Source organism: Toxotes jaculatrix, chromosome 21 (assembly GCF_017976425.1).
Source record: "Toxotes jaculatrix isolate fToxJac2 chromosome 21, fToxJac2.pri, whole genome shotgun sequence".
Lineage (NCBI taxonomy): Eukaryota > Metazoa > Chordata > Actinopteri > Toxotidae > Toxotes > Toxotes jaculatrix.
In genome coordinates, this window is record NC_054414.1 from 5,002,740 (window position 1) to 5,021,992 (window position 19,253).

General features: G+C 36.5%; 1 protein-coding gene across 1 annotated transcript in view; it reads right to left on the reverse strand.

Moving 5' to 3' along the window:
* Positions 1 to 14,331: 14,331 nt before the first annotated feature.
* cacna1g (calcium channel, voltage-dependent, T type, alpha 1G subunit) overlaps positions 14,332 to 19,253 on the reverse strand; it is a 201,722-nt gene continuing 196,800 nt past the window's right edge. The window contains exons 39-40 of the mRNA XM_041067345.1: positions 18,739 to 18,905; positions 14,332 to 15,980 (exon numbers count right to left, since the gene is read on the reverse strand). Coding sequence (XP_040923279.1) covers positions 14,982 to 15,980; positions 18,739 to 18,905 — 1,166 coding nt within the window. The 3' untranslated portion in view covers positions 14,332 to 14,981. The remainder of the gene's footprint in view (positions 15,981 to 18,738; positions 18,906 to 19,253) is intronic.

The window sequence follows — 19,253 nt, forward strand, 5'->3', positions numbered from 1 at the left end:
GGGCCAAAAAAGTCAAATTTTTTTTTGGTCTCAAAAAGTCATAAAAAACGTCATAGTATAGTATTGCGTTTTTTTCGGGCCAAAAAAGTCAAAAAAATTTTTGGGCCTCAAAAAGTCCTAAAAAACGTCATAGTATAGTATGGCGTTTTTTTCGGGCCAAAAAAGTCAAAATTTTTTTTGGGCCTCAAAAAGTCATAAAAAACGTCATAGTATAGTATGGCGTTTTTTTCGGGCCAAAAAAGTCAAAATTTTTTTTGGCCTCAAAAAGTCATAAAAAACGTCATAGTATAGTACGGCGTTTTTTTCGGGCCAAAAAAGTCAAAAATTTTTTTGGTCTCAAAAAGTCATAAAAAACGTCATAGTATAGTATGGCGTTTTTTTCGGCCAAAAAAAGTCATACTTTAGTATGAACCTCAAAATGTCATAAAAAACGTCATAGTATAGTATGCCGTTTTTTTTTCGGCCAAAAAAAGTCATACTTTAGTATGACCTCAAAAAGTCATAAAAAACGTCATAGTATAGTATGGCGTTTTTTTCGGCCAAAAAAAGTCATACTTTAGTATGACCTCAAAAAGTCATAAAAAACGTCATAGTATAGTATGGCGTTTTTTTCGGCCAAAAAAAGTCATACTTTAGTATGACCTCAAAAAGTCATAAAAAACGTCATAGTATAGTATGGCGTTTTTTTCGGGCCAAAAAAGTCAAAATTTTTTTTGGCCTCAAAAAGTCATAAAAAACGTCATAGTATAGTATGGCGTTTTTTTCGGGCCAAAAAAGTCAAATTTTTTTTGGGCCTCAAAAAGTCATAAAAAACGTCATAGTATAGTATGGCGTTTTTTTCGGGCCAAAAAAGTCAAAATTTTTTTTGGCCTCAAAAAGTCATAAAAAACGTCATAGTATAGTATGGCGTTTTTTTCGGGCCAAAAAAGTCAAATTTTTTTTTGGCCTCAAAAAGTCATAAAAAACGTCATAGTATAGTATGGCGTTTTTTTCGGGCCAAAAAAGTCAAATTTTTTTTGGGCCTCAAAAAGTCATAAAAAACGTCATAGTATAGTATGGCGTTTTTTTCGGCCAAAAAAAGTCATACTTTAGTATGACCTCAAAAAGTCATAAAAAACGTCATAGTATAGTATGCCGTTTTTTTCGGCCAAAAAAAGTCATACTTTAGTATGACCTCAAAAAGTCATAAAAAACGTCATAGTATAGTATGCCGTTTTTTTCGGCCAAAAAAAGTCATACTTTAGTATGACCTCAAAAAGTCATAAAAAACGTCATAGTATAGTATGCCGTTTTTTTCGGCCAAAAAAAGTCATACTTTAGTATGACCTCAAAAAGTCATAAAAAACGTCATAGTATAGTATGGCGTTTTTTTCGGGCCAAAAAAGTCAAATTTTTTTTTGGCCTCAAAAAGTCATAAAAAACGTCATAGTATAGTATGGCGTTTTTTTCGGGCCAAAAAAGTCAAATTTTTTTTGGGCCTCAAAAAGTCATAAAAGACGTCATAGTATAGTATGGCGTTTTTTTCGGGCCAAAAAAGTCAAATTTTTTTTTGGCCTCAAAAAGTCATAAAAAACGTCATAGTATAGTATGCCGTTTTTTTTCGGGCCAAAAAAGTCAAATTTTTTTTGGGCCTCAAAAAGTCATAAAAAACGTCATAGTATAGTATGGCGTTTTTTTCGGGCCAAAAAAGTCCAATTTTTTTTGGGCCTCAAAAAGTCATAAAAAACGTCATAGTATAGTATGGCGTTTTTTTTCGGGCCAAAAAAGTCAAATTTTTTTTGGGCCTCAAAAAGTCATAAAAAACGTCATAGTATAGTATGGCGTTTTTTTCGGGCCAAAAAAGTCAAATTTTTTTTTGGCCTCAAAAAGTCATAAAAAACGTCATAGTATAGTATGGCGTTTTTTTCGGGCCAAAAAAGTCACATTTTTTTTGGGCCTCAAAAAGTCATAAAAAACGTCATAGTATAGTATGGCGTTTTTTTCGGCCAAAAAAAGTCATACTTTAGTATGACCTCAAAAAGTCATAAAAAATGTCATAGTATAGTATGGCGTTTTTTTCGGCCAAAAAAAGTCATACTTTAGTATGACCTCAAAAAGTCATAAAAAACGTCATAGTATAGTATGGCGTTTTTTTCGGGCCAAAAAAGTCAAATTTTTTTTTGGCCTCAAAAAGTCATAAAAAACGTCATAGTATAGTATGGCGTTTTTTTCGGGCCAAAAAAGTCAAATTTTTTTTTGGCCTCAAAAAGTCATAAAAAACGTCATAGTATAGTATGGCGTTTTTTTCGGGCCAAAAAAGTCACATTTTTTTTGGGCCTCAAAAAGTCATAAAAAACGTCATAGTATAGTATGGCGTTTTTTTCGGCCAAAAAAAGTCATACTTTAGTATGACCTCAAAAAGTCATAAAAAATGTCATAGTATAGTATGGCGTTTTTTTCGGCCAAAAAAAGTCATACTTTAGTATGACCTCAAAAAGTCATAAAAAACGTCATAGTATAGTATGGCGTTTTTTTCGGGCCAAAAAAGTCAAATTTTTTTTTGGCCTCAAAAAGTCATAAAAAACGTCATAGTATAGTATGGCATTTTTTTGGGCCAAAAAAAGTCATACTTTAGTATGACCTCAAAAAGTCATAAAAAACGTCATAGTATAGTATGGCGTTTTTTTCGGGCCAAAAAAGTCAAATTTTTTTTGGGCCTCAAAAAGTCATAAAAAACGTCATAGTATAGTATGGCGTTTTTTTCGGGCCAAAAAAGTCAAATTTTTTTTTGGCCTCAAAAAGTCATAAAAAACGTCATAGTATAGTATGGCGTTTTTTTCGGGCCAAAAAAGTCAAATTTTTTTTGGGCCTCAAAAAGTCATAAAAAACGTCATAGTATAGTATGGCGTTTTTTTCGGCCAAAAAAAGTCATACTTTAGTATGACCTCAAAAAGTCATAAAAAATGTCATAGTATAGTATGGCGTTTTTTTCGGCCAAAAAAAGTCATACTTTAGTATGACCTCAAAAGGTCATAAAAAACGTCATAGTATAGTATGGCGTTTTTTTCGGACCAAAAAAGTCCAATTTTTTTTGGGCCTCAAAAAGTCATAAAAAACGTCATAGTATAGTATGGCGTTTTTTTCGGGCCAAAAAAGTCAAATTTTTTTTGGGCCTCAAGAAGTCATAAAAGACGTCATAGTATAGTATGGCGTTTTTTTCGGGCCAAAAAAGTCAAATTTTTTTTTGGCCTCAAAAAGTCATAAAAAACGTCATAGTATAGTATGGCGTTTTTTTCGGGCCAAAAAAGTCAAAATTTTTTTTGGTCTCAAAAAGTCATAAAAAACGTCATAGTATAGTATGGCGTTTTTTTCGGGCCAAAAAAGTCCAATTTTTTTTGGGCCTCAAAAAGTCATAAAAAACGTCATAGTATAGTATGGCGTTTTTTTCGGGCCAAAAAAGTCAAATTTTTTTTGGGCTTCAAAAAGTCATAAAAAACGTCATAGTATAGTATGGCGTTTTTTTCGGCCAAAAAAAGTCATACTTTAGTATGACCTCAAAAAGTCATAAAAAACGTCATAGTATAGTATGGCGTTTTTTTCGGGCCAAAAAAGTCAAATTTTTTTTTGGCCTCAAAAAGTCATAAAAAACGTCATAGTATAGTATGGGGTTTTTTTGGGCCAAAAAAAGTCATACTTTAGTATGACCTCAAAAAGTCATAAAAAACGTCATAGTATAGTATGGCGTTTTTTTTTGGGCCAAAAAAGTCCAATTTTTTTTGGGCCTCAAAAAGTCATAAAAAACGTCATAGTATAGTATGGCGTTTTTTTCGGGCCAAAAAAGTCAAATTTTTTTTGGGCCTCAAAAAGTCATAAAAAACGTCATAGTATAGTATGGCGTTTTTTTCGGCCAAAAAAAGTCATACTTTAGTATGACCTCAAAAAGTCATAAAAAACGTCATAGTATAGTATGGCGTTTTTTCGGCCAAAAAAAGTCATACTTTAGTATGACCTCAAAAAGTCATAAAAAACGTCATAGTATAGTATGGCGTTTTTTTCGGCCAAAAAAAGTCATACTTTAGTATGACCTCAAAAAGTCATAAAAAACGTCATAGTATAGTATGGCGTTTTTTTCGGCCAAAAAAAGTCATACTTTAGTATGACCTCAAAAAGTCATAAAAAACGTCATAGTATAGTATGGCGTTTTTTTCGGGCCAAAAAAGTCAAATTTTTTTTGGGCCTCAAAAAGTCATAAAAAACGTCATAGTATAGTATGGCGTTTTTTTCGGGCCAAAAAAGTCAAATTTTTTTTTGGCCTCAAAAAGTCATAAAAAACGTCATAGTATAGTATGGCGTTTTTTTCGGGCCAAAAAAGTCAAATTTTTTTTTGGTCTCAAAAAGTCATAAAAAACGTCATAGTATAGTATGGCGTTTTTTTCGGGCCAAAAAAGTCAAATTTTTTTTTGGCCTCAAAAAGTCATAAAAAACGTCATAGTATAGTATGGCGTTTTTTTCGGGCCAAAAAAGTCAAAAATTTTTTTGGTCTCAAAAAGTCATAAAAAACGTCATAGTATAGTATGCCGTTTTTTTCGGCCAAAAAAAGTCATACTTTAGTATGACCTCAAAAGGTCATAAAAAACGTCATAGTATAGTATGGCGTTTTTTTCGGCCAAAAAAAGTCATACTTTAGTATGACCTCAAAAAGTCATAAAAAACGTCATAGTATAGTATGCCGTTTTTTTCGGGCCAAAAAAGTCAAAAAATTTTTTGGCCTCAAAAAGTCATAAAAAACGTCATAGTATAGTATGGCGTTTTTTTCGGCCAAAAAAAGTCATACTTTAGTATGACCTCAAAAAGTCATAAAAAACGTCATAGTATAGTATGGCGTTTTTTTCGGGCCAAAAAAGTCAAAATTTTTTTTGGTCTCAAAAAGTCATAAAAAACGTCATAGTATAGTATGGCGTTTTTTTCGGGCCAAAAAAGTCAAATTTTTTTTGGGCCTCAAAAAGTCATAAAAAACGTCATAGTATAGTATGGCGTTTTTTTCGGCCAAAAAAAGTCATACTTTAGTATGACCTCAAAAGGTCATAAAAAACGTCATAGTATAGTATGGCGTTTTTTTGGGCCAAAAAAAGTCATACTTTAGTATGACCTCAAAAAGTCATAAAAAACGTCATAGTATAGTATGGCGTTTTTTTCGGCCAAAAAAAGTCATACTTTAGTATGACCTCAAAATGTCATAAAAAACGTCATAGTATAGTATGGCGTTTTTTTCGGCCAAAAAAAGTCATACTTTAGTATGACCTCAAAAAGTCATAAAAAATGTCATAGTATAGTATGGCGTTTTTTTCGGCCAAAAAAAGTCATACTTTAATATGACCTCAAAAAGTCATAAAAAACGTCATAGTATAGTATGGCGTTTTTTTCGGGCCAAAAAAGTCCAATTTTTTTTGGGCCTCAAAAAGTCATAAAAAACGTCATAGTATAGTATGGCGTTTTTTTCGGGCCAAAAAAAGTCATACTTTAGTATGACCTCAAAAAGTCATAAAAAACGTCATAGTATAGTATGGCGTTTTTTTCGGCCAAAGAAAGTCATACTTTAGTATGACCTCAAAATGTCATAAAAAACGTCATAGTATAGTATGGCGTTTTTTTCGGCCAAAAAAAGTCATACTTTAGTATGACCTCAAAAAGTCATAAAAAACGTCATAGTATAGTATGGCGTTTTTTTCGGCCAAAAAAAGTCATACTTTAATATGACCTCAAAAAGTCATAAAAAACGTCATAGTATAGTATGGCGTTTTTTTCGGGCCAAAAAAGTCAAATTTTTTTTGGGCCTCAAAAAGTCATAAAAAACGTCATAGTATAGTATGGCGTTTTTTTCGGCCAAAAAAAGTCATACTTTAGTATGACCTCAAAATGTCATAAAAAACGTCATAGTATAGTATGGCGTTTTTTTCGGCCAAAAAAAGTCATACTTTAGTATGACCTCAAAAAGTCATAAAAAACGTCATAGTATAGTATGGCGTTTTTTTCGGCCAAAAAAAGTCATACTTTAGTATGACCTCAAAATGTCATAAAAAACGTCATAGTATAGTATGGCGTTTTTTTCGGCCAAAAAAAGTCATACTTTAGTATGACCTCAAAAAGTCATAAAAAATGTCATAGTATAGTATGGCGTTTTTTTCGGCCAAAAAAAGTCATACTTTAATATGACCTCAAAAAGTCATAAAAAACGTCATAGTATAGTATGGCGTTTTTTTCGGGCCAAAAAAGTCAAATTTTTTTTGGGCCTCAAAAAGTCATAAAAAACGTCATAGTATAGTATGGCGTTTTTTTCGGGCCAAAAAAGTCCAATTTTTTTTGGGCCTCAAAAAGTCATAAAAAATGTCATAGTATAGTATGGCGTTTTTTTCGGGCCAAAAAAGTCAAATTTTTTTTGGGCCTCAAAAAGTCATAAAAAACGTCATAGTATAATATGGCGTTTTTTTCGGCCAAAAAAGTCACATTTTTTTTGGGCCTCAAAAAGTCATAAAAAACGTCATAGTATAGTATGGCGTTTTTTTCGGCCAAAAAAAGTCATACTTTAGTATGACCTCAAAATGTCATAAAAAACGTCATAGTATAGTATGGCGTTTTTTTCGGCCAAAAAAAGTCATACTTTAGTATGACCTCAAAAAGTCCTAAAAAACGTCATAGTATAGTATGGCGTTTTTTTCGGGCCAAAAAAGTCAAATTTTTTTTGGGCCTCAAAAAGTCATAAAAAACGTCATAGTATAGTATGGCGTTTTTTTCGGGCCAAAAAAGTCAAATTTTTTTTTGGCCTCAAAAAGTCATAAAAAACGTCATAGTATAGTATGGCGTTTTTTTCGGGCCAAAAAAGTCAAATTTTTTTTGGGCCTCAAAAAGTCATAAAAAACGTCATAGTATAGTATGGCGTTTTTTTCGGCCAAAAAAAGTCATACTTTAGTATGACCTCAAAAAGTCATAAAAAACGTCATAGTATAGTATGCCGTTTTTTTCGGCCAAAAAAAGTCATACTTTAGTATGACCTCAAAAAGTCATAAAAAACGTCATAGTATAGTATGCCGTTTTTTTCGGCCAAAAAAAGTCATACTTTAGTATGACCTCAAAAAGTCATAAAAAACGTCATAGTATAGTATGCCGTTTTTTTCGGCCAAAAAAAGTCATACTTTAGTATGACCTCAAAAAGTCATAAAAAACGTCATAGTATAGTATGGCGTTTTTTTCGGGCCAAAAAAGTCAAATTTTTTTTTGGCCTCAAAAAGTCATAAAAAACGTCATAGTATAGTATGGCGTTTTTTTCGGGCCAAAAAAGTCAAATTTTTTTTGGGCCTCAAAAAGTCATAAAAGACGTCATAGTATAGTATGGCGTTTTTTTCGGGCCAAAAAAGTCAAATTTTTTTTTGGCCTCAAAAAGTCATAAAAAACGTCATAGTATAGTATGCCGTTTTTTTTCGGGCCAAAAAAGTCAAATTTTTTTTGGGCCTCAAAAAGTCATAAAAAACGTCATAGTATAGTATGGCGTTTTTTTCGGGCCAAAAAAGTCCAATTTTTTTTGGGCCTCAAAAAGTCATAAAAAACGTCATAGTATAGTATGGCGTTTTTTTTCGGGCCAAAAAAGTCAAATTTTTTTTGGGCCTCAAAAAGTCATAAAAAACGTCATAGTATAGTATGGCGTTTTTTTTCGGGCCAAAAAAGTCAAATTTTTTTTTGGCCTCAAAAAGTCATAAAAAACGTCATAGTATAGTATGGCGTTTTTTTCGGGCCAAAAAAGTCACATTTTTTTTGGGCCTCAAAAAGTCATAAAAAACGTCATAGTATAGTATGGCGTTTTTTTTCGGCCAAAAAAAGTCATACTTTAGTATGACCTCAAAAAGTCATAAAAAATGTCATAGTATAGTATGGCGTTTTTTTTCGGCCAAAAAAAGTCATACTTTAGTATGACCTCAAAAAGTCATAAAAAACGTCATAGTATAGTATGGCGTTTTTTTCGGGCCAAAAAAGTCAAATTTTTTTTTGGCCTCAAAAAGTCATAAAAAACGTCATAGTATAGTATGGCATGTTTTTGGGCCAAAAAAAGTCATACTTTAGTATGACCTCAAAAAGTCATAAAAAACGTCATAGTATAGTATGGCGTTTTTTTCGGGCCAAAAAAGTCATACTTTAGTATGACCTCAAAAAGTCATAAAAAACGTCATAGTATAGTATGGCGTTTTTTTTTCGGGCCAAAAAAGTCCAATTTTTTTTGGGCCTTAAAAAGTCATAAAAAACGTCATAGTATAGTATGGCGTTTTTTTCGGGCCAAAAAAGTCCAATTTTTTTTGGGCCTCAAAAAGTCATAAAAAACGTCATAGTATAGTATGGCGTTTTTTTGGGCCAAAAAAAGTCATACTTTAGTATGACCTCAAAAAGTCATAAAAAACGTCATAGTATAGTATGGCGTTTTTTTCGGGCCAAAAAAGTCAAATTTTTTTTGGGCCTCAAAAAGTCATAAAAAACGTCATAGTATAGTATGGCGTTTTTTTGGGCCAAAAAAAGTCATACTTTAGTATGACCTCAAAATGTCATAAAAAACGTCATAGTATAGTATGGCGTTTTTTTCGGGCCAAAAAAGTCAAATTTTTTTTGGGCCTCAAAAAGTCATAAAAAACGTCATAGTATAGTATGGCGTTTTTTTCGGGCCAAAAAAGTCAAATTTTTTTGGGCCTCAAAAAGTCATAAAAAACGTCATAGTATAGTATGGCATTTTTTTGGGCAAAAAAAGTCATACTTTAGTATGACCTCAAAAAGTCATAAAAAACGTCATAGTATAGTATGGCGTTTTTTTCGGGCCAAAAAAGTCAAAATTTTTTTTGGCCTCAAAAAGTCATAAAAAACGTCATAGTATAGTATGGCGTTTTTTTCGGGCCAAAAAAGTCAAATTTTTTTTGGGCCTCAAAATGTCATAAAAAACGTCATAGTATAGTATGGCGTTTTTTTCGGGCCAAAAAAGTCCAATTTTTTTTGGGCCTCAAAAAGTCATAAAAAACGTCATAGTATAGTATGGCGTTTTTTTCGGGCCAAAAAAGTCAAATTTTTTTTGGGCCTCAAAAAGTCATAAAAAACGTCATAGTATAGTATGGCGTTTTTTTCGGGCCAAAAAAGTCAAATTTTTTTTTGGCCTCAAAAAGTCATAAAAAACGTCATAGTATAGTATGGCGTTTTTTTCGGGCCAAAAAAGTCACATTTTTTTTGGGCCTCAAAAAGTCATAAAAAACGTCATAGTATAGTATGGCGTTTTTTTCGGCCAAAAAAAGTCATACTTTAGTATGACCTCAAAAAGTCATAAAAAATGTCATAGTATAGTATGGCGTTTTTTTCGGCCAAAAAAAGTCATACTTTAGTATGACCTCAAAAAGTCATAAAAAACGTCATAGTATAGTATGGCGTTTTTTTCGGGCCAAAAAAGTCAAATTTTTTTTTGGCCTCAAAAAGTCATAAAAAACGTCATAGTATAGTATGGCATTTTTTTGGGCCAAAAAAAGTCATACTTTAGTATGACCTCAAAAAGTCATAAAAAACGTCATAGTATAGTATGGCGTTTTTTTCGGGCCAAAAAAGTCATACTTTAGTATGACCTCAAAAAGTCATAAAAAACGTCATAGTATAGTATGGCGTTTTTTTTTCGGGCCAAAAAAGTCCAATTTTTTTTGGGCCTTAAAAAGTCATAAAAAACGTCATAGTATAGTATGGCGTTTTTTTCGGGCCAAAAAAGTCCAATTTTTTTTGGGCCTCAAAAAGTCATAAAAAACGTCATAGTATAGTATGGCGTTTTTTTGGGCCAAAAAAAGTCATACTTTAGTATGACCTCAAAAAGTCATAAAAAACGTCATAGTATAGTATGGCGTTTTTTTCGGGCCAAAAAAGTCAAATTTTTTTTGGGCCTCAAAAAGTCATAAAAAACGTCATAGTATAGTATGGCGTTTTTTTGGGCCAAAAAAAGTCATACTTTAGTATGACCTCAAAATGTCATAAAAAACGTCATAGTATAGTATGGCGTTTTTTTCGGGCCAAAAAAGTCAAATTTTTTTTGGGCCTCAAAAAGTCATAAAAAACGTCATAGTATAGTATGGCGTTTTTTTCGGGCCAAAAAAGTCAAATTTTTTTTGGGCCTCAAAAAGTCATAAAAAACGTCATAGTATAGTATGGCATTTTTTTGGGCAAAAAAAGTCATACTTTAGTATGACCTCAAAAAGTCATAAAAAACGTCATAGTATAGTATGGCGTTTTTTTCGGGCCAAAAAAGTCAAAATTTTTTTTGGCCTCAAAAAGTCATAAAAAACGTCATAGTATAGTATGGCGTTTTTTTCGGGCCAAAAAAGTCAAATTTTTTTTGGGCCTCAAAATGTCATAAAAAACGTCATAGTATAGTATGGCGTTTTTTTCGGGCCAAAAAAGTCCAATTTTTTTTGGGCCTCAAAAAGTCATAAAAAACGTCATAGTATAGTATGGCGTTTTTTTCGGGCCAAAAAAGTCAAATTTTTTTTGGGCCTCAAAAAGTCATAAAAAACGTCATAGTATCTTATGGCGTTTTTTTCGGGCCAAAAAAGTCAAATTTTTTTTGGGCCTCAAAAAGTCATAAAAAACGTCATAGTATAGTATGGCGTTTTTTTCGGGCCAAAAAAGTCAAATTTTTTTTTGGCCTCAAAAAGTCATAAAAAACATCATAGTATAGTATGGCGTTTTTTTCGGGCCAAAAAAGTCCAATTTTTTTTGGGCCTCAAAAAGTCATAAAAAACGTCATAGTATAGTATGGCGTTTTTTTCGGCCAAAAAAAGTCATACTTTAGTATGACCTCAAAATGTGCCAAAAAACATCATAGTATAGTATGGCGTCAAAATCGGCCAAAAAAAGTCATACTTTAGTATGACCTCAAAATGTCATAAAAAACGTCATAGTATAGTATGGCGTTTTTTTCGGCCAAAAAAAGTCCACATTTTTTTTGGCCTCAAAATGTCATAAAAAACGTCATAGTATAGTATGGTGTTTTTTTCGGCCAAAAAAGGTCATACTTTAGTATGACCTCAAAATGTGCCAAAAAACATCATAGTATAGTATGGCGTCAAAATCGGCCAAAAAAAGTCATACTTTAGTATGACCTTAAAAATGTCATAAAAAACGTCATAGTATAGTATGGTGTTTTTTTCGGCCAAAAAAAGTCATACTTTAGTATGACCTCAAAATGTGCCAAAAAACATCATAGTATAGTATGGCATCAAAATCGGCCAAAAAAAGTCATACTTTAGTATGACCTCAAAATGTCATAAAAAACGTCATAGTATAGTATGGTGTTTTTTTCGGCCAAAAAAGGTCATACTTTAGTATGACCTCAAAATGTGCCAAAAAACATCATAGTATAGTATGGCGTCAAAATCGGCCAAAAAAAGTCATACTTTAGTATGACCTTAAAAATGTCATAAAAAACGTCATAGTATAGTATGGCGTTTTTTTCGGCCAAAAAAAGTCATACTTCAGTATGACCTCAAAATGTGCCAAAAAACATCATAGTATAGTATGGCGTCAAAATCGGCCAAAAAAAGTCATACTTTAGTATGACCTCAAAATGTCATAAAAAACGTCATAGTATAGTATGGCGTTTTTTTCGGCCAAAAAAAGTCCACATTTTTTTTGGCCTCAAAATGTCATAAAAAAACGTCATAGTATAGTATGGCGTTTTTTTCGGCCAAAAAAAGTCAAACTTTAGTATGACCTCAAAATGTCATAAAAAACGTCTTAGTATAGTATGGCGTTTTTTTCGGCCAAAAAAAGTCATACTTTAGTATGACCTCAAAATGTGCCAAAAAACATCATAGTATAGTATGGCGTCAAAATCGGCCAAAAAAAGTCATACTTTAGTATGACCTCAAAATGTCATAAAAAACGTCATAGTATAGTATGGCGTTTTTTTTGGGCAAAAAAAGTTATACTTTAGTATGACCTCAAAATGTCATAAAAAACGTCATAGTATAGTAAGGCGTCAAAATCAGCCAAAATAAGTCATACCTTAGTATGACCTCAAAATATGCCAAAAAACATCATAGTATAGTAAGGCTTCAAAATCTGCCAAAAAAGGTCATACTTTAGTATGGCCTAAAAATGTTAAGCACTTAAGTCGGTTTTACAGTGAATATTTTCACACTCTAGGGGGCACTGCAGAGCCATTTGGCCACGCCTGGTTGCACAGTCTCAAACAAAAATTTTCGGCATTCTTGGCAAGGTTTGCTGAGTTTTTGAGCACTTTCAGGGGGTCAAATTAGCTGACAAAGTGGTGAAAGAAAAATAAAAGAGGAGAATAATAATAATCCCTTCAGTTACAATAAGGTACGAATTTCGTGCTCGGGCCCTAATAATCCCTTAAGATACAATAGGGCTTCAGGGGTCAAATTAGCTGACAAAGATGGCGAAAGAAAATAAAAGAGGAGGAGGAGGAGAATAATAATAATCTCTTCAGATACAATAGGGCTTCGCACGAATTTTGTGCTCAGGCCCTAATAATCCCTTCAGTAACAATAGGGCTTCGCATGAATTTCGTGCTCGGGCCCTAAGTATACAATAAACCTCAGAACACTGTGGATAAAATGTTTTATTTTTCCTACAGGACTTTGGTTTGTGGCTTTAGAGTTTGTATACATTGTGGATTTACCTGCCACAGTGACAATATCATAAATTAAATGTGTGCAGTGATGTACGCTGATAACTTGTCATGACAACTCAAACTGCTCATACAGCAAGAAATAAAGTTGTGTAATAATATTCTGGTGCCTCATTTGAAGCAGTCCCCTCTGTTCAGGTTTGTGTCTTAGTGTTTGCTGCATCTGCTCTTTATGCTGTTGTTTGTCTGTGCTAAAAGCAGAGAGGATATTTTAGGCTGCCGCCACATTTATCTCCTGGTTGTATATGTCTCAACACGGGTGCTGTAACACACAGCGCAAGAGCTCAGAGTGCAATGTGAGTTACATCATCCTCACTGCCACACAACTACACAGTTATTCAACGGTGCATTAGACAGTTACAATCAAAAAACAAAAGGAAAAAGTTATAAATAACCTTTGCTATTGCTCAAAACCGATAATGATTGCGTTCCAAATGGAGGAAGATGTTAACGTCCCACGAGATATTATTAGTCTTTTCTGACACTGATCTGATTTACAACTAGAGCTCTTTAAATCGCTGCTGCTGCTGCTACCAGACCTCTGATAGCAACTGACAAAAGGCACAGACGTTTTAGAGCAATGTATCTTGTGTCATTATAGCCTTCATTAATCTTCACTAAGTGATCCTGAAGGAGTACAGCATATTTTAGGGAAGGAGGCCTCTCTGTCAATGCTAAGTGACGTGAACAGAGATTTATCCTGCTGAAGTTGTTTCTCCACCGACACACACACACACACACACACACACACCATGTTTACAGAGAGCACGCTGCTACAGTTTTCTCCTTAGCAAGTTAGATTTTTGTATAGACAAGTCTAGGCATAAGACTGAAGTCTGATATAAAAATATAAATGTTTTGAACTCTCAGGGGCTGTTTTCTTTGCTGTTTCCACAGATGGTGAAGTTGGTGGCACTTGGGGGAAACCTCACCCCTGTCTCTACTGAAGGATGTTGTTTCACCTCACTTTGTGCTATAGAGAAAACAGTGGGTTACTTATATAACTAGAGTTACATCCAGGTAAGTTTCAGTCACTGTGGCAGAAAGTGGTGATGGTGTTGAGCACAAAGTTTGCAGTGGAGATGGCTTTGCTAGTTGTATGTTTTCATTGTCATTAACATTTTACTTACCAAACACGTCAGTGGAGAGATCAAATCTGTCTCATGAGGTCAGACTTATATAGCTTGTGTGTTTGTGCAGCCTAAGAGTTGTGTGTCATCATTGACAGTCCATTCTTCACTCAGAGATGAAATGTGAGGAACGGACATCAATCTCAGACATCCTGTCTGAGAAACTGGCTGTCCACACACACGCACATACACACACCTGAACATGAAAAATAGGTTTAGCACATTCTAGCAAGACGTCAAAGTGAGGCTAAAAAAAACAACTGTATGATCAATTTAAAATTGTTTTTCCTCAAATAGTTCTTCACTTTGGGGAGACTTTGGGGATGTCTGGAACACACAAGAGAATCAAGCAATCAATGAAAAAACTTCGAGCGCAGCCTCCTTTTTCCTCTAACAATCAAACCACCACAGTCTAATGCATGTGCTTAAAAATCCAAGCTCAGTTTAATGACTTGTTTTTTTATATATATATTTATATATTATTCCTACAAATACATGGTTTTCAGCACTTTGAAAAACGCTCACTTTCCTCAGTAAACCAAGAAAGCTAGAAATATCCTACAGTGAAAAAAAAAGACAAAGACAAACCATTTCTGACAAAAAAAAATCACAAAAATGACATGAAAATAACGATCGAATGAAATTAAAAAACAACATCCTGTACAAACACTATGACCAAATAATTTAAGAAAATAGTGTCTCTAAAACGTTCATATTGCTTTGTACCTCCACTGACCGGGTAAAGTCCACCCTGTGCGACATCAGGCAGTTCAGATGGCAACCACGGAGGGCGCCAAATCCCAGGTGCTGATGTCGCTCCAGAGGTTACGGGGTCGAGCTGCAGCCAGAGGCATGCAGGCATAGCAGAAGAGAAACAGTCCAGTTTGTTGTTTCATGTCTTCTCTTCTTCTTCTTCTCTGGTTGTTTTGGCAGTAATAATACAAAGACAAGGGATGGTCACACTACTACAGTACTGCACTCCTTATGAAACCAAGGATGTTTTTACTGTTTGTTGTAGTTTTACCATTATTACTCTCTACAGCATTATTACTAGAACTATCACCATCACAGACACACAGAGTGCATCGTGTGTTTGTGTGTGTGGAAGGTTCGTCCGGCTGTGTGCGTGTGTGTATCTGTGTGTGTTGGAGTATCAGTGTTCAGTGCTCAGAGCTTGTCTTCTCAAAGGAGAAACTGGGAAGAGTCAATAGCTTGGGGTTGGTGTTGGGGTTTGGCGAGCCTCCGTCCTGTCCTGAGCCCTCTCCAACTGCCAGGTCAAAGGAGTCCTTGGAGTCACTGGAGGGCGCTCTCCTCCTCAGGCAGGTATCCCGGCTGGGCACGGGAGGGGGCATCCCTAACCCCCCAAGCCCACCCAGGCCCACGTAGAGCCCAGACTGAGGCTCCAGTCCGTCAGGGGGGTCTACAGAGATGCAGGGCGGGCTCATCTTCTTCTTGCGTCGAGGTGAGGGCAACGAGGTCTGAGTGGGGGTCTGGCTGTGGATCTGCAGGCTGTCGGCCTGAGACACAAAGCCAGAGGAGGTGGAGGTGGTGCTGCACTGTGGGCTGGACTCCACCGAGGAACATACTTCCACAGAGTGGCGTCGTGGGTCATCCAACCAGGAAGAAGGCCGGGGGCCGGGCAGGACGGTGCTGCGGCCCTGCGTGTCGGCGCTGTGGAATCTCTTCAGCTGCCTCAAGTATGGACTCCGACTATCCTGGCAGCCTGCGTAGGAGGTGTAACCCTCATTACCATCGCCGCTGTCCTCCGCCATGATGTCATCACCGCCAGCCAACCCGGCACAGGTAATGAGGGACACCTCCTGATCCACAGAGGCCTCGTCCTGTTGGTGTGACCTTGCTGGTAAGAGTGGAGGAGGTGAGGAGGGCGAGGAGGAGGAGGAGGAGGAGGAAGGGGAGTAGGAGGCGGGGCAGTGCTGATCGTGTTGCTGGGTTTGCACGCTGATAGGGCGCGAGGGCTTAGGGGAGGCGCCTGGCGTGGCGGGGAGCAGGCAGAGAGCAGGCTGCTGATGATGATGGGAGCAGGGTGAGGGAGAGGAGGGGGATGGAGGGAGGCCCAGTGAGGCCACATTCACAAGTCCTTCATTGCTCTCCCCTCCGTCTGAACACAGGGCCTCCTGAGAGTCAGTAGACACTGCAACCTGGAAGACGGTGCATGGAGGGGAGGGAGTGGTGGAATATTTAGGAGGGAGGGATATGGAGGTAAATCAGCGGTGGGGGTGGGGTGGGGGGAGGAATGAGTATATGGGGATCAGAAAAGATGACAGGGGAGACTAGTTAGTGTGAGGCGATGAGGATGAGAAGCAGTAGTTTGGGTCAAAGTTCACCGTCTGGCCAGCAGAGTCCCAGAGTCCTCTGTTTCTGCAGGCAGTGTGGATTTACAACATTCTGTCCCAAATATAACATGGAAACACAGAGGTTACACTGCTCAGTTGGCAGAGGTCCAAATTATGATTTGTCAAGAGCAGGTTGAGTAAGCAACTTGTGACATTGGTGGGTGTTTTCTTTGGTTTTGTTTCATTAATTTAAAGCCCCCCTTTGCCTCCACTCAAAAAATATTATTACAGTTCCTTCTCTGGGTGTTTGAGCTGCACTGTGAAGAATAACATATGAGCGGAGGTTGACACTGAAAGGCTGTTTTCACATTCATCAGCTGAAGGTGGAAGTTTTAGGAGTTTAACCCGTGCACACGTGCAACAGCAGGACTGTGCAACATCACAACTGGTGTGGAAGCCAATCGTGGTTCAATGTGCAAATAACACAAGTGTGATGTGAACTGTTGAAATGAACATCGCATGAAATATTTTTAAGAGTAAGAAACAAGACACAAGTGTTTTAAAATATCATAAATCGTGTCTGGAGGGGGTCTTTACAATGATTGGCAAGGGCAATTAACTACTCGTACACCCACAGCCCTGACAATCTCAACATCATGATTATTCAGTATTATTCAGCACGTCAGAGGAGGTTGCCAAGTACTAGACAGCAATTAATGTGAATGATATGTCAAAGAAAGAAAGAAGTACTTAATTTTTTTTTTAGTGGGACAGAAGGACTCAGCTGATCGCATGCTGACTGACACAGTGAACTCTGAGCCAGACCACCTGACCCTCTAACTTTTGACCATTCACACAAAACCCTGTGAGCCATCAGCAGTATAGGTTTCGGTTCAATTTACGACCAAATGCGAATCAGTGTTTCCGTGTCTTTGTCCTTACCTCTGTAACAAAACCTTCTACAGGGTGTGAGGCCAATAGGTAGAGGGCAAACACAATATGTAACTACTGTAGGAGAGGAAGGGTTAGTAAGCACAATGGTTGCTAAAACTCATAAAATGTCCTCATGAACCCATGACTTGTTCCTCACAGACCACAGACTGGAGAAGGGAAATGAATGACACTTGAATATAATCGTGTTGATTTATGTCAATTAAAAGTAAGATCTGGAACCTATGGCGAAACAAGGCATGCATGAGTTTTAGGGCACAGCATTTTGATCAGTGTTTAGAAGCATGGGTTTCCCTGCCTGAGCCTGAACAGTGTGACCACAGAGACACCTAGTGGTCAAAGAAATCACAACTGGGCCAGGCCAATCACCAGCCACAACAGCACAGTGACAGGTGACAGGTAACAAGAGTGCACACTGGAACAATACTAAAAAAAACAAAACAAAACAAAAAAACAAAAAACAAAAAAATTCAAACTCTCTCAGACTTTTTAAGCTAAACTGGGTCAAGTACAATAACTACCATACTCTGGTCAACAATTATGTACCTTCAAGCACTAAACTATTCAATAGAAAATAGTGCTCTATCATCATAGTACTGTTTGTACAAAATGGTAAAATGCATATGGACAGCACTTCCCTGAGTTGTATAGTATGTGGTGTAGTAAGTGCACTGCATTGTGGGTGAACTTTTCAGCCAAATAAAATCTTTGCCTGGCTTAAATACATTCTGCCACTCCACTACTGAATAATCCACAGATGCAATGTTACACATGGCTCCTCTCGTTCAGATTTCCAACAGACAAAGCTGCCTGTTTTTAGATGCTTTGTGGCTGATGGTTAGCAGAAGACAAACATCTGGGCAAATAAAAGACAAAGGCGGGAAAAAAGGAGGGAAGCTTGTGTGTGTGTTAGTCTGTCTCTGTGAAGATGAACATGGAGTCCAGTGTTTCTGAAAGGCCCAGTGGTAGCTAAAGTCTGCCATTTGTCACTGTTTCAGAAACAGGAGTATCTGTGTTTTTGGAGCAGCTCAGGATCGGGCGGCTTTTGGGCCCAACTGAGCTGAGATCAGAGAATAACAGATATGACATGGAGAATGAGACAGCAGATCAGTTAGTACCAGACAGGAGTACCAGGAAGAAGGGGAGAAAGAAGGAAGAAGAAAAGTGAAATTGTTTAGAGCGTGCAATTTGGAAAGATTTAAACCAATGATTCTCTGTCATGGAGTTTTCAGGCCTTCATGAGATATAACAAGTTAATTAGAGTTTTAGGGGTGCTGGTAGCTGCTTCAGACAGAGCCAGGCTAACTGTTTTCCCATTTCTCCAGTTGTTATGTTAAGCTAAGATAACTGGCTGTTAGTTGTAGCTTTAGAGAGGTAGAAATCTTTAATCTAACTTTTGGTAAAGTGAAAAAGTGTGTTTCCCAAAATGTCAAACTATACTTTCAATTTATGATGACAAATCTCATACAGGTTCTTTTCCATATGAGGCTACACAACACCATCTTATATAATTTTTGTGTATTTATCAAGAGGTGATCAAGTCTCAACTTTGAGACCAATGGAATTTAATCACACATGGTTGAGAAACACCAGCATAGATCACAGTTCTCATCACATGACATGAACAAGATAAGAAGTAAAGGTGAAAATCTCAAGCAGTGTGTGTAGTCACCTGTCTGCGGAGCGTGCGGCTTAGCGTGTGTGCGCGTCTGGGAGGTCGTAGTCGTGGTATACTTTCCGAGTCTGAGTGGCTGTGGGGGCTGATGGGTCTGAAGAGTTCTGTGGGAACGGTCAGCTGCTGGGAAACTTCTGGTTGCGAACATACCGAGGCACTGGAGCCTGCACGCAAAACAGACACAGCACTGACAGGTAAATGACTACAAAACACTTACAGCAGCTGTGTTGATCTCAGAGGAAATGACCTGTATCTTCCTGAGCTGATGTCAACCTGCTTTATCTTGAAAATCAAAGCCTTCTATTTCTGTTCTATCATAATGAGATGTCACCAATTCTAGATCAAAACAAATCAAAAGCTGCAGACTGCAAAACAAAGAAATAAATAAAAGTCTGCTAGTGTTGTATTTTGCTGTAGGTGCTGGTTTCATTTTAATATATTTATCCAAAGGAGCGGCACAGTGGTGCAGTGGTTAGCACTGTCACCTCACAGCAGGAGGGTTCCAGGTTTGA